General features: G+C 42.0%; 1 protein-coding gene across 3 annotated transcripts in view; it reads left to right on the plus strand.

Annotated features, from left to right (window-relative positions):
• tmem87a (transmembrane protein 87A) overlaps positions 1 to 22,720 on the plus strand; it is a 54,363-nt gene that overhangs the window by 7,309 nt on the left and 24,334 nt on the right. For all 3 annotated transcript variants that reach the window (XM_033026706.1, XM_033026704.1, XM_033026705.1), the window contains exons 2-9: positions 4,736 to 4,796; positions 6,073 to 6,170; positions 8,556 to 8,672; positions 9,180 to 9,230; positions 12,704 to 12,772; positions 16,577 to 16,787; positions 17,319 to 17,380; positions 20,946 to 21,129. In XM_033026706.1, coding sequence (XP_032882597.1) covers positions 6,165 to 6,170; positions 8,556 to 8,672; positions 9,180 to 9,230; positions 12,704 to 12,772; positions 16,577 to 16,787; positions 17,319 to 17,380; positions 20,946 to 21,129 — 700 coding nt within the window. In that variant the 5' untranslated portion in view covers positions 4,736 to 4,796; positions 6,073 to 6,164. The remainder of the gene's footprint in view (positions 1 to 4,735; positions 4,797 to 6,072; positions 6,171 to 8,555; positions 8,673 to 9,179; positions 9,231 to 12,703; positions 12,773 to 16,576; positions 16,788 to 17,318; positions 17,381 to 20,945; positions 21,130 to 22,720) is intronic.

Genomic DNA, 22,720 nt, shown 5'->3' on the forward strand with positions numbered 1-22,720 from the left:
ATGGGGATGGGACTGGACTTTGTGCCTTTCCCCACAATGGGAACCATTGTGGGGGTATGTTTTGATGTTGAAACTATCTATTACTGTCATGTTGTATTATTTTTTTATGTGCTGCATGGCAAAAAGAATTTCACTACACCTAAAGGTGTACGTGACCAAATAAATTTGAACTTTCCATGGGGACTACAGAGTGTGTCCCAGTCTGTGACCTTAAAACAGTCCTGCACTGCAGAGGCCAGAATCTCTCAGAATCTGATGTGATCACTGCTATGCTATGTTTAACTTTTGTCTCAATCCCTTGGGGTTATTTATCTAATTTTAAATTAATGACTTTATTCTTCTTTCTCTACTTGATATCCAAGCTGTCCTGAAGTAATTGTGGTTGTGGGCTGTCCTGTTTAACCACTTCAGTGTGTGATATGGGTGTACCCAGTCTGTTAGTTTGCATTATCTTCAAGATTTTATGTTTTTGCATTAATTATATTTGCTTTTAATGTTCTGCTTGAAATAGAGTCAGAGTCATGTAGTTATAGATCAATACAGCATGGAAACAGGTACTTCAGCCCAATTTGTCCATGCCAATCAATTTGGCATACTGGGCTCGTCCCATTTGCCTGGATCTTGCACATATCCCTTAAAACCCTTATTGTCCAAATATCTTTCGAAAGTCGTAATTGTATCTGGTTCCATAACTTCCACTATCTCACGTATATTGCATCTATTTTCTTTTGTGCTTTCAAGTGAATATATGCAAAAATAATTACGGTGTACTTCTATATTGTATTGCACAAAGTACTCTGACTATGGTGTTTCTCATTTCTTTTTCTTGTATTTGTACTCTGTCCCTATTTATAGAATCCAAAATGCACTTTGCTTTCTTATTGCATGACCTAGCTCACTTTTTTTTCTACTGGAAACAGTGTTCTTTGCCAGCTCTGTGTATTTTTCATAGTTGTTGTCAAAGTGAAGAATTTGCATTAACACATTACATTTGCATTCTCAGGGTTTTGTGCAGCCCATTATCTTTTTTGATATCATGTGTTGTAGAGGTGCATTGAGCAATTCAGAAACCTCGAGATAAATGATCATTTAATCTTTTTGGGAATGCCCATACACGAATGAGCAGGTCAGGAAACTTGTGGAAAAACTTCATTTAAAAAAAAAAGTGGCATGGGAAGTTTATTTAATTTAGTTTATTGTCACATGTACCGAGGTACAGTGAAAAGCTTTTGTGTTGCGTGCTAACCTGTTAGCAGAAACAATACATGATTACTATCGATCCGTTTACAGTATATAGATACATGATAAGGGAATAATGTTTAGTGCAAGGTAAAACCAGAAATGTTGCAGTAAGAGTGTGGAGCAATTGTAATATGAGTTTGTAGATCTGCTTCTGAGGTTAACACGCAAATAGTCACCTGGGTTGGGCACCATCTTGGAAGCAGCAGCCAAATCTCAGCACGAGAAATTAATGTATTAGTATAATGTTCCTATCCTCTTGTTGGGGATGTTTGCTGCTGATATTACATTCGAGCATTATAATTCACAATGCACACAGCCAGACCTGGACAACATTCAAATATGGGATGATAAGTGGCAAATGATATTCACACCAGAAATGCCAGGCAATGACCATCTCCAACAAGGGAGAGTCCAACCACTTACCCTGGACATTCCATGACAATGCCATTGCTGATAACCCCCCACCTTCAGGGAGTCACCATTGACTAGCAACTCAACTGGATCAGCCACATATAAAAACATGCCTACATGAGCAAGTCAGAGAATGGGTATCTCAAAGTTAATGTCTCATCATCTGACTCCCCACAGCTTGATCTTCACATTATTATTTACCCTGGATGTTCGTTCCCTTCCCAACTGGTTAAGTGTGTTGTCACATGCACTGGGAACAGAATATTGAAATTCTTACTTCCTGTAACTTTACAGGCACATTAATGCATTAACACAACTAATATATAATAATCAATAATACAATAAACTATAAGTGTTACTAGGTAAGCAGATTGTAATAGTGCAAACTGAAGTATGTAATGCCACTCTTACAAAGTCCATAGTGAGTCGTTTGGATTATGTAGTGTGTTTCAAAATTGTGGTTGTTAATGGGGGAAAATCTGTTCTTGAACCTGGAGGTCGTGGTTTGGTTTCTATTCCACCTTCCCGATAATAGTAGCGAGATGATAGTGTGGCTGGGGTGCTGTGAGACTTTGACATGAGCTGCCTTTTTGAAGCAGCACACCCTTCGATGGTGGGGATGTCACTACCTGTGATGGACCGGACTATGCCCACCATTCTCTGCAGTCTCCTTCATTTTTAGGTGTTCATGGTACTGAACCAGACTGTGATGCAACCAGAAAACATGCGTTTGAGAGAGCATTTTCTGTTAAAGCTGAATTTTGTGCTAAGCAACAGAATAGCAATGGACAGCTGCAGCCAATAAATAAGTTGAAAAGCAAAAGACTGCAGATGCAGTTGGATACATTTATGAAGGTGGGAAGAAAGGCAGAGACAGAGACAGTAGGCTGTGGGAGAGTTGGGAAGAGGAGGGGAAGGAAGGAGAAAGCAAGGACTACCTGAAATTGGAGAAGTCAGTGTTCATACCGCTGGGGTGTAAACTACCCGAGCGAAATATGAGGTGCTGCTCCTCCAATTTGGTCATGGAGGAGGCCCAGGACAGAAAGGTCGGATTCGGAATGGGATGGGGAGTTGAAGTGCTGAGCCACCGGGAGGTCAGGTTGGTTAAAGCGAACTGAGCGGGCGTGTTGGGCGATGCGATCACCAAGCCTGCGCTTGGTCTCATCAATGTAGAGCAGTTGACACCGAGAACAGGGGATGCAATAGATGAGGTTGGAGGAGGTGCAGGTGAACCTCTGCCTCACCTGGAAAGACGGCTTGGGTCCTTGGATGGAGTTGAGGGGGGAGGTAAAGCGACAAGTGTAGCATTTGCTGCGGCTGCAAGGGAAAGTACCTGGGGAGGGGTGGTTTGGGTGGGAAGAGACGAATTGACCAAGGGTAGTTTACACCCCAGTGGTATGAACATTGACTTCTCCAATTTCACGTAGTCCTTGCTTCCTTCCTCCTTCACCTCCCCTTCCCAGCTCTCCCACAGCCTAATGTCTCCACCTCTTCCTTTCTTCTTCCCGCCCCCCCTCCCCCACATCAGTCTGAAGAAGGGTCTCGACCCGAAACATCACCCATGCCTTCGCTCCATAGATGCTGCCTCACCTGCTGAGTTTCTCCAGCTTTTTGTCTACCTTCGACTTTACCAGCATCTGCAGTTCTTTCTTATACATTTCCTTGGTTGTAACTTTGGGGTAGCTTCTTCAGACCCTCCTTTGTGGTGGGACAGAGAAGAAAGCTGGAAGAGAAGAGGGGCAAGGCAAAGCCTGGCACATAATAACTTGTTTGAGGTGAGGAGGTAGTGTGGGGGGGGGGGGGGGATTGGCAGATGATTAGGCAAAGGCCAGAGATGAAAAGACAGAAGGTGTCAGAGCAAAAGGATTGAAGAGTTGCGAATGGTGAATCCCCACTGCTTCCCTTCAACCCCCCCCCCCCCTCCCCCCACCATGCCTGCCCTGGGTTCACACCTAATTAACCCTTCCCTTCCACTGACATTTATCTTCACAACTCTTCACTTGGTCCAACTATTTGCCTATGAAAACCCCGTTTCACCTGCATCAACATATTACCTGCTAGACTTTGCCTTGCCTCTCCTCTCTTCCAGCTTCCCATTCCCCATATAATCAGCCTGAAGGGTCCCGACCCAAAACGTCATCTATCCATCTTCTCCAGAGATGCTGCCTGACCCGCTGAGTTACTCCGGCACTTTGTGTATTTTTTTGTAAACCAGCATCTGCAGTTCCTCATTTCTAGATTTTCTTAGATTTATTGCATTGTTACTCTGAAAACTGTTTGACATGATGGACCCTGTACTGTCTGTCTACGTGTTCAGATTCTAGTGTTTAAAAAGCCAATTGCATTTCTCTAATTTACTGCCCCCTTCCATATGTGTGGCCTACATCCCAACACATTTCTAATGCTGCATCATAGCCCCTATTTTGTTTAATGCCTGTCAGATCAGAATGTTATCCTTTCTCCCAACCACATCCACATGTCCATCTGGCTGGCATTTGGATCAGATGTATGATATAACACTTTTTTTAAAGATGGACATTAGTAAGGGTTCCGGAGGTTATGGGGAGAAGGCAGGAGAATAGGGTTGAGAGGGAAAGATAAGACAGACTTGATGGGCCGAATTATCTAATTCTGCTCTTAGAACTTTGACCACCAATAAATAATGTTTTTGCCTCAGAATAATTAAAACATAGTCAACTGATTTAGCCACTGTAACAGCGGTCCTCAAAATATAATGAGTTCCAATGTATAACATAATTTAACAGAAGCACAAGTAGCTTCGAAGGAAAATATTAAAGCAGGCAAGGAACAGTAAGGGAGAGAGGTGGACATTCTGAATATGTGCCTATCTATTAAACTTAAGTTTGTTGATGGATGAAAATAGTTCCAGATGGGGTCAGAATCAGAGGAGGTTGCCGGGTTGTAAGTGGTAACTTTAAACTTTTGGGTGAATCCAGAAGGCAGAAACAAATACTAGAATTGTAAAACGTGATTCTGTGCATTCCCTGAATGATATTGTCCTGAGATAATAAAATGTATATCTGCACATGTGGACTGAATATTCCTTTTTTAATTTCTTTAGTTGATTTCTAATCACACATTCAGGAAGACTCTTTTCAACGACACAACAATTTATTTGCGCTGTAAGTATTAGTTTTACTCGGATTCTGTGTTGTTAAAAGAAAGATGTTGGGAACCTGGGGGGAATAGGAATGTGATAAGTGCTTGAAGTTGATTCTATTCACCTGATTTTCAGGAACAGTGCACGGTGGATACAGTAAAATCCTAAAGCAGAGTACTAAAATTAGCTGAGACTCTAGCCAAGCTGTCCCAGTATAATTAGAATACAGACTATCCATTAAACATTGAAAATTTACACAGTGTCTCTTATCCACAAAAAACAGGACAAATACATTCCAGTCAATTTTTTGGGCCTTTCCATTAGGAACAAAATATCAACTAAGCTATCTGTGAAAAAGTTACTTTTATAACAACTAAACAGGTTCGCTTCTTAATAAACACACCACACAAACTGTTTTGTAGACCAGTTAAAAACTTTACTTTTATCGGCCGATGGAAGGGAGGGAGAACTCCAGTCAAGTGACCAATGTAGACACTTGGCCGTCCTCAGTCCACTTCCCTGAACAAAAGAATTACATCGCATTTTATAGTGTTTCTTTGTCCCCTTAGCACATTCCACAGACATTAGTCATGGTCAGAGGTACAGGAAAAGGTTTCTACAGAATGCATCACATCAAAGGCATTTTGTCACATGGTACAAGATATATTAAAAACATTGGCCATTTGGTTTACGACATTTTATCTTTCTACTTCCCTGGTTCCTCTCTTGTCACCTCCTCCATCATAAACATAGGACACTTGGTTTACGGCATCTTATTTCAAAGAGATGACTCAGCTCTTTCTCTCTTCCTCTCTGTCACCTCACTTGGGAGACAATGTTATAGTATTTATTATCTCACACACCGCAACCTGAGGCAAGCCTAATTTGAGACTAAATATAAGCTGTAAGCTAGCCCAGAAGCCAATTTAATATCTTCTTATATTTTAACTAAAATTCGGCTTCATCATCTGTGTGTCTTGTAGTGGGTAATTGTGGATCAGCCTTTTTTAATTAATGATCTTTGTGACTTTTGCCAAGGCCACTGGGCTCTGGAGCTCGTCACAGCTTTAGCCCAATTGCACCAAAGAGTTACATTTCAGGGGGAAGGTAGGATTTGCGTAGCTAATCTTTGTTACGAAGGCAACATGTAGCACTACAGGAGTATTTCCACCATTTCTATTTTTTCAGATTTCAAGCACCTACTTGGAATACTGCTCCCCAAGAGCTTTGGTAAAAATGTGAAAACACCCCACATGTTGTTTGCAAACTAATACTTATTCTTTCTTGTGTTCTTGTAGTTCTCAGTGAAAAGAAAGCGTGTGATTCCTCGCTGACGTTTAATATCTCCTGGTACCTCAGGTATTCGCACTGCTACAATGAAGTTTTCACCATGCCAGTAAGTCCAACTTGCAATGATTTGAATGAGAAAGTCTTTTATGAATAAAGTGCTAGGCATATCGAAAAGCACCATCTGTGTAGAGAAACAATGCCTAATATTTCAAGTTTAATTATCATCTGCATTGGAGATGGTTGGCTGTCAAGGTTTATCAAAGGAAGTAGGTTAGGTCCTGAGAACCAATGAGGAGGTAACAGGATTGGTTGCATAATGGTTACCTTAATGAATGGGTAATAAAAGACCTAGACTTCAATTAAAAAATTATAGTTAAAGTCCTATTATGGCAGCTGAAGAATATGTTCAGTTGATCATCTGAAATCATCTAGTTTTGGTAATGTTTAGCTTGAAACCTATCAAGTTTACATTTGCCCTGCAGAGAATCGTGCCTGATTCAGCCCATGTGTCCTCTGGAGCATTATGTTTGAATTAACTTGCCCTAACAGTTGTACCAAACCTTAACAACACATTCAACACAGTGTGCTCTATACTCTTAAGATTCTTTTCGTGAGGACCTGCTTGGCTTGACAGGGATTGTGTGGCTCAGAGAGACCGTGGTCCTGCTTAATTTAACAGGCATCCTCCATCATATGGTTTTATACTGCATTCATGTTAACTGGGATAGATTCAGAGCAGTCAAAAATACGTGGTTTAGATTTAAATTGGTAGAAGGGTTAAAGGGGAGTTGAGTAAAATTTCTTCCATCCGGATATTGTTGGTGGAGGGGGTGTGGAGGTGGAATTCACAGGCTGTAAGGGTGGTAGTTATCTTGACCTTCTACAGGTGTACAATACAGAGCATATTAACAGGTTGCATCACGGCCTGGTTCGGCAACTTAAATGCCCAGGAGCGAAGAAGACTACAAAAAGTGGTGAACACTGCCAATTCCATCACAGATACTGAACTCCCCACCATCAAAGGGGTTTACAGGATTCCCTGCCTCAAAAAGGCAACCAGCATCATCAGAGACCAACACCACCCTGGCCACACACTTATATCACTTCTACCATCGGGAAGAAGATATAATATATGGAAGGGCCTGAAGACTAGCATCCAGGTTGAGGAAACAGCGGCTTCCCTACAGTAATGAGGCTATTAAACAATAACGTCAACTATAAGCTTTGAACTACATAGACTTGGGGGCATTGGTTTTGTCTGTCTGCACAGTTATTGTTTACACACACACACACACACACACACACACTCGCGCACACACGCGCACCCCCCCCCCCCCCCCCCCCCCCCCCCCCCCCCAAAACCTGGGACATGTCAAAAAAAACACTCGACATGGAAAGTCGCTGCAATCAAGCACTACTTCGATATCTCTTTTATTGATCAAAAGGCATACTCCTGCCATTTTTACGCTTTGACGTTGGCACCAACATTCTTGTCACAAGCCTGTCTCGCGCATCATGTTTGCCCACACAACCTCCCTTCCTTCCTCGCTTCTGTATAGAGATGTAAGAAACAGCTGCTGACTATGGTCAAGTGTGATCAGAGAGATGGTGGACACAAAATTCCCCTGTATTGGACCTTTTGTCATGGGGGGGGTCAGTATTAGCACTTTCTGAAGAAGGGTCTCGACCCGAAACATCACCCATCCTTCTTTCCACAGATGCTGCCTGTCCCGCTGAATTACTCCAGCTTTTTGTGTCTATCTTCGGTTTAAACCAGCATCTGCAGTTCCTTCTTACACATTAGCACTTTGTAATCCGACTCAACTGTTTGTGGGCTCCTCTCATCCAGAAAAAGTCCAGCATAGTATGAAAGGAGTGATGCATCAGTGTCAACTTTTAGATGAAGACGTTAAGCTGAAGCCCATTCATTCTACAACTCAAATAAATAGAAAATATTCCATGAAGGGATAGCTAGGTGGTTAATAATTATTCCCTGACAAACTTCACAAACAGATTATTACGTTGCTGTTTGTGGGGACTTGCTGTGTACAAATTGGTTACTTTATACTGACTGCATTTCATTGTCTGTAAAGGAACCCAAAACATTTTAGGCTAGGAAAGGCCTTATAAAAATATAACATGTTCCTTCTTTCAAATATCTTGCCAACTAGGAAGTAGTTTGAAGCAAATTGCTTACTAGGGAACAGAGCTCTCGGAACTTCCTGTTGAATGTGTGTATAGGTTGATTGTATAGCATGATTTGACTGGATAGCCTGCAAACAAAGCTTTTCACTGTGTCTTGGTGTGAGTGACAATAATAAACCTAAACCAGTGCGGATTGTGTTAAATTGTACATGACATACAGTTGTGGAATGCAGTAACTTATTCCCTTTCTTCACTACCCTGATCCACGTGTCCACCTGCTATCCTTTTTTATATCTCTTTTCTTTGATGAAACACTAAAATATTTGTTTGTTTAATTACCTTGCAGGATGAGCAGAATGATGTATACTTTGAAAATAACAGAGAAGTCCATGAAGGATGGTCTGGAAGCTATGCTCAAAATTACTTCGTTGTTGAGAACTGCACAGAGCTCTTTAAGCCACAGGTATGATGAAGTATGTGTTGGCTGAGGACTGATTATGTAGAAGAATGTCATAGCCATACATCACAGAAATGGAACCTTTGTCCCTCCACATCCATGCTGATCTTTTTTGCCCGTCCTATTTGAATTGATCATTTTTTATTGTGCTATTGGTCTTGTAGTATTGCAGAGAAAAGGGATTAATGCATAATGTGGTGACAGAAATTGGTATGGAGGATTCTGTAGAATGTGGGTCAGGGTTTAGTAAATGGATTTGTGGCAAAAACGAGGAATAATGCTTGTGATTCTTCGGCTTGTAGAGCAGGAGGGCACATGCATTTGTGAATTATGGGGAGGAGTTGATACATAGGTAATGGGGAGAATGGTGCAGTGTGCTCTTCAGAGTGTTGTTCTGGTTTTCTAAGTAATGGGAGTGCAGCTAGGTACTACATGTTGCTGGAAGGGGGATGACACTTTGGTCATTGGAAATGCAATTCTTTACAAAGTTAATAACACTACTATCTTTCTCAGACTTACCATCCATCTTTGATCCAAGTGAAGAAATTGGAGCCAGTGAAGGAGGTGAGTGGGCCTTGGGATTAAATTTTAATATCGGGAAACAATTAAGCATGGTCAACGCAAGCTATCTTCTTCTTCTTGCGTATGGCATGCACAGCCTAAAGCTGTAGGACAACTTGTTCTTTTTGATCTTATTTGATAGTAAAAACCAGGTTGGTTGCATTCGTCGAAACAGGGCAGACCAGGTGAAGGTTGCAATCTCCCACCCCAACGCAAACTATTATTAATGGGAAAGCAAATTAATATTGTTTTTAAACAAAGTAAATACCACATGTTACTGGTACAATCATCTGTTTTATTGGATTTCTTTATTAGATTCCTGAAATAGGCGTGTTTTTAATCCTATCCACCTGTTTAACCAGTTTTAAGTCATATTTCAGCTTGAATCTCTGAGCCATCTGATCTAATTTCTTTAGACCAAATGTTATGTTTTATTGTATAAAATACAAAAAGGCTGTGTCATTAACACATTAAAATAATTACATTTATTAATATTAAAAAGCGTTGTAATAGAAAATTTAAAATATACATTTTATCTATTATAAAAAACACAAATTATTGCGGATTTATATAAGATCGGGCAGCAAACGTGGAAACAGAAACTATTATTGTTCGAGGTCAAAACCCCATGTCAGAGCTCGACTTGTTGCTTTGTAGAAATGATGAGTGCTTAGGATGAAATAGTACGGAATGGGTATGTTACTTCTGCATGGCTCCATTTCATTGTGTCAAGTGAAACAGGAGGTGAAGTTTCATTCGTCCCTTCAGCTTCAGTACAGGATGGACTGATATTGAGAGCATGGGAAGCAGCCCATAATGGAAAGAATAATTCCAACCTAACATAATTGCACCATAAGACTTTGTTGTGGGCTTTCCCCTCAATAGTCACTTTGTACCTCACTAGCCCAGCGAGAGGTGAAGAAATCCATTAGTAAAATCAAGCGTAGAAAGGAATTTGGATTTTTTTTAAATGTTCTCTTGTGAAGCAAAGATTGAATAAGTATTCAGCTTCAGGTTACAGCTTACTGAAAGACTACAGGATCTTCACAAAGTGTCAACATCACTGGGAAACTAGGCGTGAGTTTTGCAGAATTTTGCAGTCGAGATGTGCTGATGGAGAAAAATGTGCAGCAAAGGCCAGGTCTGTCTTAGCTCAAGAAAGCAGATGCTACTGGAGTCTAAAATATTGGAATCCATCAAATTAATTGGCTTGGGCAGCACTGGATTTGGGGCTGTCTCCCCACTCTAGGACTGATGGCACAAGGGACCGCAGTTGCTGGAATCTGCAGCAAAAAAAAGTAAAACTGTTGCTGAAGGATCTCAGTGAGTCAGGCAGCAACCGTGAGGAAAATGCACGGTTGACGTTTTGGGTCAAGACCCTTGATCAAGATACTACAGTCGAGATGAAAGGTCTCGGTTCGAATCGAGACATTTGGATCAAGGGATATGGGAAGGAATCATGGGATATGGGGAAAAAAGCAGGAATGGGGCACTGATTTTAAATGATCAGCCATGATCACATTGAATGGCGGTGCTGGCTCGAAGGGCCGAATGGCCTACTCCACCTATTCTATGTTTCTATGAAATGTTGACTATCCATATCCTGAGGATTGGAGGGTAGCTAATGTAACCACACTTTTAAAAAGGGAGGGAGAGAGAAAACGGGGAATTACAGACCAGTTAGTCTAACATCGGTAGTGGGGAAAATGCTGGCGTCAGTTATTAAAGATGGGATAGCAGCACATTTGGAAAGTGGTGAAATCATTTGACAAATTCAGCATGGATTTATGTCTGACGAATCTTATAGAATTTTTTGAGGATGTAACTAGTAGAGTGGATAAAGGAGAACCAGTGGATGAGTTATATCTGGACTTTCAGAAGGCTTTCGACAAGGTCCCACATAAGAGATTAGTATGCAAACTTAAAGCACACGGTATTGGGGGTTCAGTATTGATGTGGATAGAGAACTGGCTGGCAGACAGGAAGCAAAGAGTAGGCGTAAATGGGTCCTTTTCAGAATGGCAGGCAGTGACTAGTGGGGTACCGTAAGGCTCAGTGCTGGGACCCCAGCTACTTACAATATATATTAATGATTTGGACGAGGGAATTGAATGCAACATCTCCAAGTTTGCGGATGACACGAAGCTGGGGTGCAGTGTTAGCTGTGAGGAGGATGCTAGGAGGCTGCAAGGTGACTTGGATAGGTTGGGTGAGTGGGCAAATGCATGGCAGATGCAGTATAATGTGGATAAATGTGAGGTTATCCACTTTGGCGGCAAGGACAGGAAAGTAGACTATTATCTGAATGGTGGCCGATTAGGAAAAGGGGAGATGCAACGAGACCTGGGTGTCATGGTACACCAGTCATTGAAAGTAGGCATGCAGGCAGTGAAGAAAGCGAATGGTATGTTAGCATTCAGCAAAAGTATTTGAGTATAGGAGCAGGGAGGGTCTACTGCAGTTTTACAGGGCCTTGGTGAGACCACACCTGGAGTATTGTGTACAGTTTTGGTCTCCTAATCTGAGGAAAGACATTCTTGCCATAGAGGGAGTACAGAGAAGGCTCACCAGACTGATTCCTGGGATGTCAGGACTTTCATATGAAGAAAGACTGGATAGACTCGGCTTGTACTCGCTAGAATTTAGAAGATTGAGGGGGGACCTTATAGAAACTTACAAAATTCTTAAGTGGTTGGACAGGCTAGATGCAGGAAGATTGTTCCCGATGTTGGGGAAGTCCAGAACAAGGGGTCACAGTTTAAGGATAAGAGGGAAGTCTTTTTGGACCGAGACGAGAAAAACATTTTTCACACAGTGGTGAATCTGTGGAATTCTCTGCCACAGAAGGTAGTTGAGGCCAGTTCATTGGCTATATTTAAGAGGGAGTTAGATGTGGCCCTTGTGGCTAAAGGTATCAGGGGGTATGGAGAGAAGGCAGGTACAGGATACTGAGTTGGATGATCAGCCATGATCATATTGAATGGCTCGAAGGGCCGAATGGCCTACTCCTGCACCTATTTTCTATGTTTCTATATCTCTCCACAGATGCTGCCTGACCTGCTAACTTCCTCAAGCAGCTCTACTTTTTCTGAATAGGATTAAAAATGGTAGTTAGTTCCACTCCAGATCTTTCAGTGCAAGCATCTTTGATGTTTCACAAATCCCAAGCACCAGGAGTGATGTACAAATGTCTGACAGCTTAAAATAATATTTGGGTGATTTTTAAAGGCATGAAGTATAGTTTCAAGGTTAATGGGTATCCTTGCGAGCCAGGGGGGAGGGAAGAGGGAGCAGGTGAAGAGAAGTGTTCTCGAGTAAGAACAATATAGCTGAAGAATTGGATGGCAGGCCAACATTAGATGACCAAAGGCTAGAAGTTTGGTTGGATAATATAACTAAGTTTTAAATCAGGACAAAGATGTGCAAGACCACAGCAGAACAAATGATTGAGAATGAATTTCTGTTCATGTTTCCAGAATCCAAGAAGTGCACAAGAAGGCGACAAAGACAATGCAACAATTTTGCCTCCGGTCTCTGGGACTGCGGTGAGTACAGTTGAATTGTGCCTTTTTGTTTGCATTGGGCATAATTTCTTACAACTAATGTTTGAAGATACTGAAGTCAGCTGAATTGTGGTTATTTAGATACGTTACAGATGTGACACTCCAAAAGCCCAAGAGTCCTTTGTGATATCTAGGTTTATTATCCCGTCTCCTGCCTTTCAAAGGAAATCAAAATTATATACTATCCTGCACACTACAGTCTAGTAGTTCCAAACTTGTGGCTGGTTTTATGGATTTTTACCAATTGGGACTATTGCCATTCATCCATTGAATCTGAAAGAAAGCCTGAACTCTCACGTGCATGTTGCGGAAATGGGACAAAGTTGATTTAAATTATTTTACTTCAGTATAAAGATTTTTGTTGTTGACATTTTTAAAAAACAATTTACATTCAATTTCAATAGGCTTTAAAAGTCTGTGAATATCAATGACCTACAGTGCCTTCCATAATGTTTTGGACAAACACCCATCATTTATCTATTTGCCTCTGTACGCCACAATTTGTGACTTGTAATAGAAAAAATCACATGTGGTTAAAGTGCACATTGTCAGATTTTAATAAAGGCCATTTTTATACATTTTGGTTTCACCATATATAAATTACAGCAGTGTTTATACAGAGTCCCCCCCATTTCAGGGCATCATAATGTTTGGGACACAGCAATGTCATGTAAATGAAAGTAGTCATGTTTAGTATTTTGTTGCATATCCTTTGCATGCAATGACTGCTTGAAGTCTGCGATTCATGGACATCACCAGTTGCTGGGTGTCTTCTCTGGTGATGCTCTGCCAGGCCTGTATTGCAGCCATCTTTAGCTTATGCTTGTTTGGGGGGCTAGTCCCCTTCAGTTTTCTCTTCAGCATATTAAAGACATGTTCAATTGGGTTCAACTCAGGTGATTGACTTGGCCATTTAAGAATTGGCCTCTTTGAAGAACTTTGTTGCTTTAGCAGTATGTTTAAGATCATTGTCTTGCTGTAGAATGAACTGCCGGCCAATGAGTTTTGAGGCATTTGTTTGAACTTGAGCAGATAGGATGTGTCTATATACTTCTGTGTTCATTATGCTGCTACCATCAGCTGTTATATCATCAATGACGATAAGTAAGCCAGTACCTTCAACAGCCATACATGCCCAGGTCATAACACCCCCACCATCGTGTTTCACAGATGAGGTGGTATGCTTTGGATCTTGGGCAGTTCCCTCTCTCCTCCATACTTTGCTCTTGCAATCACTCTGATATAGGTTAATCTTCATCTCATCTGTCCACAAGACCTTTTTCCAGAATTGTGGTTGCTCTTTTAAGTAATTCTTGCCAAATTGTAACCTGGCCATCCTATTTTGGCGGCAAACCAGTGGTTTGCATCTTTCAATGTAGCCTCTGTATTTCTGTTCATGAAGTCTTCTGCGGGCAGTGGTCATTGACAAATCCACACCTGACTCCTGAAGAGTGTTTCTGATCTGTCGGACAGGTGTTTGGGAATATTTCTTTATTATCGATAGAATTCATCTGTCATCAGCTGTGGAGGTCTTCCTTGGCTTGCCAGTCCCTTTGTGATTAGTAAGCTCTATTTCTTCTTAATGATGTTCCAAACAATTGATTTTGGTAAGCCTAAGGTTTTGGCTGATGTCTCTAACAGTTTTATTCTTGTTTCTCAGTCTCATAATGGTTTTGTTGACTTTCATTGGCACAAATTTGGTCCTCATGTTGATTAAAAGCAATAAAAGTTTCCAAAGGTGATGGAAAGACTGGAGGAAAGACTAGGTGCTGAGAGCTCTCTTATACCTGCATTAAGGAGGCAATTTAACGCACCGGAGCAATTAAAAACACCTGTGATGCCAAGTGTCCCAAATATTATGGTGCCCTGAAATGGGCTGACTATGTTTCAACATGTAATTTCTACATGGCGAAACCAAAATGTGTAAAAATGGCCTTCAATAAAATCTGACAAAGTGCACATATGATTTTTTTCTTTTTTTCTTTATTACAAATCTCAAATTGTGGAGTACAGAGGCAAATAAATAAATGATGGCTCTTTGTCCAAAACAATATGGAGGGCACTGTATGAACACTAAATCAGTGACAGCTTTTATACTTGTCAGTACTCCACCCAAGTTTTGTTGGATCACGGGAATGATCCTCCGCAGTGCTCCACCCAAAGCCCTGTCATCAGTCTGACCATGCTGGTGGACTGACAATAGACAATATGTGCAGGAGCAGGCCATTTGACCCTTCGAGCCAGCACCGCCATTCAATGTGATCATGGCTGATCATCCCCAATCAGTACCCAGTTCCTGCCTCCCGTACCCCTGACTCCGCTATTTTTAAGAGCCCTATCTAGCTCTCTCTTGAAAGCATCCAGAGAACCTGCCTCCACCGCCCTCTGAGGCAGAGAATTCCACTGAGAATTCTACACGCAGAGCGGTAACAAGATAGATGATATGAATCCAGGGCCAGATGACAGGGCCAGCAGTATCCAGTTAAAATTGTTGGTTTAACTGAATATGATCATATATTTATTTTGCTTTCAGTCTCTAATTTGATGTTCAGCCTTGGTGCTGGCTGGCATCATTGGTTTTGGGACTATTGTGTTTCTCTATAAATTTTCAAGCTAAAAATGTTTAAAGGACACCCACATCATTCCAAACCTTTGTCCTGAGATTGGCAATTCAAGATTAGGGTTGGGGAGCTATGTTTTCCAGCCTTTTGTCATCTTTAATGTTGTTCTTAACATAATGAGTATGCAGGAATGAGTCAGGCGAAAATTGCAGACATGTATAAATACATGGAATTTCTTTGAATTGTTTTGAAAACCCTTTCTCTCTACTTTCTCCCCCTCCCCTGCATCAGCTTCACACTTTGACTGATCTCTTACTTTTCTAACTAATTTTGTATTTATGCTGTTTTTGTGTCAGAAATCCAGTCACATCAACAGTTAAACTATATCATCCACTGTTCCACCAATTATAAATGTAATATAAACTTCCCAAATGATGACAATCTCCGTTTGATTGTGTTGTAACTATGTTTTTGAATCGAGCCACATAACTCTGTTGCCTTGGACTGTTATTTGGATGAAAGTTAAACATGAACCAAAAAGGATCAAGCTATAGAAGAAAGGGCTATTTGCCAAACTAAAGGCACTGATATTTGATAGTTGGAACGCATTTCTTGGATGTCTCAACAAATATCAATTGCAGGCGTCTCTTTTCATTCTTTAGTGTGCACAAAACTTTCATTCTTCTAAGTTTGCATAAGGTAATTGTAATCCTGGTTGTCGAACAGCTATAGCAAGCTGACAACTTCAGGCGTAGAGTAATCCTGTTGACAGCTTCAGCTTCCTCCTTGTTCCATAGGCAATAATCCAGCAAAAACAAACGAGCCAGGCGTGACTAAAAAGCATTTGCAAAGTCATATTTATCCCAGTATGAACACAGGCACACAAATGTCTTCAAAAAGGAACTGCAGATGCTGGAATATCGAAGGTACACAAATTTGCTGGGGAAACTCAGCGGGTGCAGCAGCATCTATGGAGCGAAGGAGGGTTTCGGCCCGAAACGTCGCCTATTTCCTTCGCTCCATAGATGTTGCTGCACCCGCTGAGTTTCTCCAGCAATTTTGTGTACCCACACAAATGTCTTGCTTGTTTGTTGCCAAAGCAAAATTGAAATAAGATTTCCCTTTTCTCCAGAATATGTTATTTCACTTTAAGAATGTAATGCAATGCAATGCAACTTGGTTTTTATGTTACAACTTCTGAGCTTGTTATATTTTCCTTAAAAAGGTTCCTGGCATATTCAGAAGTTGGGAAGATGGACCATATTTGTTCATAATTAAAATCCAAATATCACATAAGGAGGCAAAGAATCCAGAAAGCAGTCAAAGCACCAAATCCACAGGAAAAGTAGTTGCTCCAGTGAAAAATGACAGTAAGGGGAATGGAAAAACAAAGAGAGAAGCTGCAGCGACAAAGCAGGATGATTTGTCTCTCACAAGTAAGTTCTAATTATTTACCTGGGTATAAACATCTGAATTAAAATGTCAAACAGAGCTGGAACCATTTGGAGATGGTAGAAAGACAATCCAAGTCTAGTTAAAATAAGTCTCTTGATGTACTTAACAGTACCTAATCATCTCGGGGAAACAGATATTCACAAACCCAATGAGCTATATTGAAACATAGAGATTTATATGGAGAAATGTGATAAGCATCAATTTTGGTGGTTGAAATGCTAACTGGAAGAACTTATTTTGTCTTCAAATTACACATTTCATCTCAGATTTAGGTGATTGAAATGGAAATTCTGAAACAATGTTTATTGAAGTCAGTACATATCTAAGGGTGACAGCTAAATGTCCTCAGACTGATCCACATCTGTGATATTTTGTGTGCGTCTCGAATTCAAAATAACATTGAATAAAAGAAAATCAATGTCAACGTTATCAGAGAAAAGGAACAATGGGAGAAGGGAACAGGTGGCTGGGTTTGGTTTTTGTATATTCTTAATTTCTGTTATGCTTTGCAGTGATTGTTGAAATGAAAGGACAATATGAATATATCTCTCCAGTAGACTGGCCTTGCATGATGGTAAGTCGTACAATTAAAATGTTTTACTAGTTGTGCCTTATCGCAGATACATGGACGCTCCCCTTGGCTGTTTTCCTGCACATTTCCACCATTGGCCTGAACATCTGACCCATCACTGGCCATGTGGTAAAGCCTTATCAGCCTTGCTAAGCTCTTGGCTGCCTGGTCCTCCTGTCAGCACAGGTTGGCGATCATGTCCAACTCTCGCATGATGTTGCCATTAAGACGCAGCATTTTCCATTCCCCACAGAACACTTGTTTCACAGCAAGACAGGCAATGTGTGACACACATTTTCTTTATTGTGATGTTTGAATAAGAGTTTGCTAACTGAGTTTTCCCATTGTGTGTTTTATGAACAAAGTTTTTCAACCTAAGGCTTGAATTTTAAAGCGTAGAATATAATTCTATGATATTAAATCCAGGAACTTATTTGAACAAGAACTTTTTAAATGTTCTTTAGTAACTTGTCAGTTTCTTTGTTGAACTAAATTAAGGCGCATGTTGCAATCAAAAGCGCTTGAACAATTGGTTGGGAAGAAAGCCAAACTGTAAGAAAGAGGACTGCGCCTCCTTTTCAAGAACAGCCAGCTCTTGAACGGTCGGTTCCAAAGCATCAACATGACCCTTAAACGTGCCACCTCCTGTTTTTTTTCACTAAAGTTTTACTTAATGCTCCTTTTGTTTTTGTTTAAACTTTTGTTGGAGTTGGCAATGCTGTTTCTGTCCAGAATGTGTCTAATGTTTTTATGTACACTACTGAAATGCATATTTAAAATCCCTAAAGAGCAATACATATGGTTAATATCATTGTGTAGGAAAGAACTGCAGATGCTGGTTTAAATCGAAGGTAGACACAAAATGCTGGGGTAACTCAGCCGGACAGGCAGCATCTCGGGAGAGAAGGAATGGGTGACGTTTCGGGTCGAGACCCTTCTTCAGACTGATGATTAATCTCATAGTGGTTAATATCACTGCACAGTTAATCATACAAATAAAAATAGGGTTGACTCAGTAGTGATGAAAAAACATAAAGTGCTGGAGGAAATCAAATGGTCAGACAGCATCTCTGGAGGAGGTACACAAAATTGCTGGGGAAACTCAGCGGGTGCAGCAGCATCTATGGAGCGAAGGAAATAGGCGACGTTTCGGGCCGAAACCCTTCTTCAGACTGATGGGGGGTGGGGAAAGAAAGAAGGAAAAAGGGAGGAGGAGGAGGAGCCCGAGGGCGGGCGGATGGGAGGGTGGGAGGAGACAGCTAGAGGGTGAAGGAAGGGGAGGAGACAGCACAGGCTAGCCAAATTGGGGGAATTCAATGTTGATGCCATAAGGACGCAAGGAACCCAGACGGAATATGAGGTGCTGTTCCTCCAATTTCCGCTGTTGCTCACTCTGGCAATGGAGGAGACCCAGGACAGAGAGGTCGGATTGGGAATGGGAGGGGGAGTTGAAGTGCTGAGCCACCGGGAGGTCAGGTAGGTTATTGCGGACTGAGCGGAGGTGTTCGGCGAAACGGTCGCCCAACCTACGCTTGGTCTCACCGAGGTAAATCAGCTGACATCTAGAGCAGCGGATGCAGTAGATGAGGTTGGAGGAGATGCAGGTGAACCTTTGTCGCACCGGGAACGACTGCTTGGGACCTTGAATGGAGTCGAGGGGAGAGGTGAAGGGACAGGTGTTGCATTTCTTGCGGTTGCAACGGAAAGTGCCCGGGGCGGGGGGGGTGCGGGAGGGAAGGGAAGAATTGACGAGGGAGTTGCGGAGGGAGCGGTCTTTGCGGAAGGCAGACATGGGGGGAGATGGGAAGATGTGGCGAGTGGTGGGGTCACGTTGGAGGTGGCGGAAATGGCGGAGGATTATGTGTTGTATTTGCCGGCTGGTGGGGTGAAAGGTGAGGACCAGAGGGACTCTGCCCTTGTTGCGTGTGCGGGGATGGGGAGAGAGAGCAGTGTTACGGGGTATGGATGAGACCCTGGTGTGAGCCTCATCTATGGTGGCGGAGGGGAATCCCCGTTCCCTGAAGAACGAGGACATTTCCGATGCCCTGGTATGAAATGTCTCATCCTGGGAACAGACGCGGCGTAGGCGGAGGAATTGGGAGTAGGGGATGGAGTCTTTACAGGGGGCAGGGTGGGAAGACGTGTAGTCCAGATAGCCATGTGAGTCAGTGGGTTTGTAATGTCTGGAGGACCTCTGGAGGACATTGATAAGATGCGTTTCTGGTGGTACGGGAACTAGTGGTGATGTTAGGCATAGAGTAAACGGATCCTTTCAGTCAGTAGTTTCTGCATTGGTGTTAGAGTGTGGCAGACTTTACTGTACTGTGTTTTTCTATGTAAGAGGAGAATGTTGCAAAGGCTTCTTGTCATGAAGTGGGGGAGGCCCAGGGCAAGGACTAGTACCCACCTTTCCACTGCATCCAAAATCATTGGCTCATCAGCAGTACATATCCCAGATCAGTAATCATGCTGATCAGCAAGTCTTTAAGGCCTCCTCTTAGTTGAATAAATAAGCAGACTGTTGATTTGAAAAACATTTGTGCATGTATTGCTGTTTTATATATGTTGTTAAATCCATGAATGCTGGCATTTATTGTCCATCCATATTTACACCTGAACTAAAGGGGCAGTTAAAAGAACCTCATTGTAGATCTAAAGACCAGCAGTGTCCTGACTGCTGGTGCCGAGACCAGTTTATTTCAAATTCCACATTAAATATAGCCAATGAACTGGCCTCAACTACCTTCTGCGGCAGAGAATTCCACAGATAATTTATTTAATTACTTAAATTTAAATATCCCAGCTGCCATGGTGGGAATTGAATCCGTCTGATTATCTAGTAATTTGAACGGTACACCTTGGGTTCTCAACCTGCTGCTGCTTTGGACCCTGTTCATTACCATGGTCTCGCAGGTAGAGGCCTCCTTCCAAATATCCATGATCTGCTCAACCAGCTTCCACCAGCACCTAATCTCCCAAGTTCCCCCCCCCCCCCCCCTTATCATCTGCTTGATCATTTCTCCCGAGCCTATTATCCGTCTTCGATCTCCATTCCACAGTCTCACAGCGTAGTAAATTAAATATTTTTTCCCTTGTAGAGTACGAACTATTAAATGATAGTCACGTGTGCAACATGTTTCCTTGATCCCATGCTTGTCATTTTGCATCATGATTGGACCACCAAATCATTCTATCTGATTCTTATCTCCATTTCTAAGCACGTGAAATTTGGGTAACCAGCTCAACAGCTAGGAATCTTGTGAGCAAACAAACCAATTAAAGTAGCTCAAAGTATCCTGTAATAACTTTCCTGGAAGTTACTTATCCGTGTCTGTATTGTATGGAATAACGAATCAATAACAGCATTTATTGCAGTTGGAAACTCGTGTAAAGGTTGAAGGACCAAAACCCTCGACATCCAATATGTCTCTGAACCAAGCCTGGTCAGAGCTACCGACCTTTGTCATATTCACATAAACGTACAGAATGGCATTTCTGCTTGGAAATATCATGATAGGTGTAGCGCGGACTCCATACTAAGGTCTTCTGTTTTGTTTCTCTCTGCCAGTTTTTTATGGTGATGTGCATCGTGTACGTGCTGTTCGCAGCCTTGTGGCTTTTCTGGTCTGCCTGCTACTGGAGGGACCTGCTGCGAATCCAGTTCTGGATCGGTGCAGTCATCTTTCTAGGAATGTTGGAGAAGGCGGTCTTTTATGCAGAGTACCAGAGCATCCGCTACAAGGGAGAGTCAGGTGGGGAATTTTGCTAACCTGTTCTTTATACAACATTTTCTAATTCGGTTGATAAACATTCTATAATCTGCTTCTGGAGAAAATATTATAGCTTTTTCAAGCAGAAATAATAGACGTTAGTGTGAAAGTAAAAAGCTGCTTTAATCCTAGTTGGCCTGATGTGCATGTACAAGTCCAGGCTGCACTTGATTATTGTCAAACCTCTCCCTTCTGGTGGTCCCCCCCCCCCCCCCCCCCAATGCCTATTACTTCTAGATTCTTAATCAGAATATCACTGAATGGCTGAACCCCTATCCAGTGTTAAGGTAGTGCAGGAAGTGGGAATCACAATGGAGCCTCTTTTCCCCATTTTCACATAGATTCCACAATGATAGGTGTTGGATACATGCTCTGATGGAGCTGGTTCTCTAGATGTACATGGATAGAGGTGCAGTGAGGTGGGGGGAGATCGTTCACAACCTTTTTCCTTAACAAAAACAAGGTGGTGAAGTTCGAAGACCAAAACCCACATGGTGAACTTACCTCTTTACTTGCATGTATGTGAAAGGGCATGGAGATGCATTGCCACCTATACCCTCTCCACTAGATTTTGGCCCCTTACTAAAAGGAAGCTACTGTTCATACTTCTCTCCTTTCAGCCATGAAATTGTATGTTCCTTTGTGGATTGTTTGGTGCAGTGGATGGGGTTAAGAATCTTTTGTCGGGCTCGTGTTCAGTGATGATCCCAACCATTTGAACTAGTGAGCTCGGATCACTAGTGCTTCACGGAAGAATAGTGTCCTTTTGCAGTACTCTGCATTTAACCAATTAAAGTGCATTTCCCACGCTGACATCGTTCACTCCGCTGATAATAGGTACTCACTAAACAGCAACTTGATGCCATTGGCTTGTTTGTACCATGTGTTACCCTGCTTCCCAGAGGAATCCTCCTCCAGTGGTATTTGACTAAATAATTTGCATAATCCTAAAAGAAACGGCGATGCATTTTGCTTAATTTAATTTATTATTGTCACCTGTACCAAGGTGCAGTGTAAAGCTTTGTTATGTACCTTCCAATCAGTGAAAACACGAAACATAATTACAATCAAGCCGTCCACAATGTACAGATACAAGGTATAATGTTTAGTGCAAGGTAAAGTCCAATTAAAGATAGTTCGAAGGCCTCCAATGAGATAGATGGGAGGTTAGGACCACTCTCTAGTTGGTGAGGGGACGGTTCAGTTGCCCGATGACAGCTGGGAAGAAACTGTCCTTGAATCTGGAGGTATGCATTTTCAAACTTCTGTACAGCTTGCCCGATGGGAGAGAGGAGAAGAGGGAGTAACTGGGTTGAGACTGGTCCTTGATTATGCTGGTTGTCTTGCTGGAGCAATATGAAGTGCAAATGGAGTCAATGGAAGGGAAGCTGGTTTACATGATCGTCTGGGCTACGTCCACAACACGGCAAGTTCTAGTGGTCTTAGATGGAGCTGTTCCACAACCATGCTGTGATGGAGTGTGATGTACACCGTGCAAATCTTAATCATTGGAAGTAATTAAATAGTTGATTTATGTTCAACACCATATACTTGGCTGCTGAGCTGTGCTAAC

This window comes from Amblyraja radiata, chromosome 9, assembly GCF_010909765.2.
Source record: "Amblyraja radiata isolate CabotCenter1 chromosome 9, sAmbRad1.1.pri, whole genome shotgun sequence".
Taxonomy (NCBI): domain Eukaryota; kingdom Metazoa; phylum Chordata; class Chondrichthyes; order Rajiformes; family Rajidae; genus Amblyraja; species Amblyraja radiata.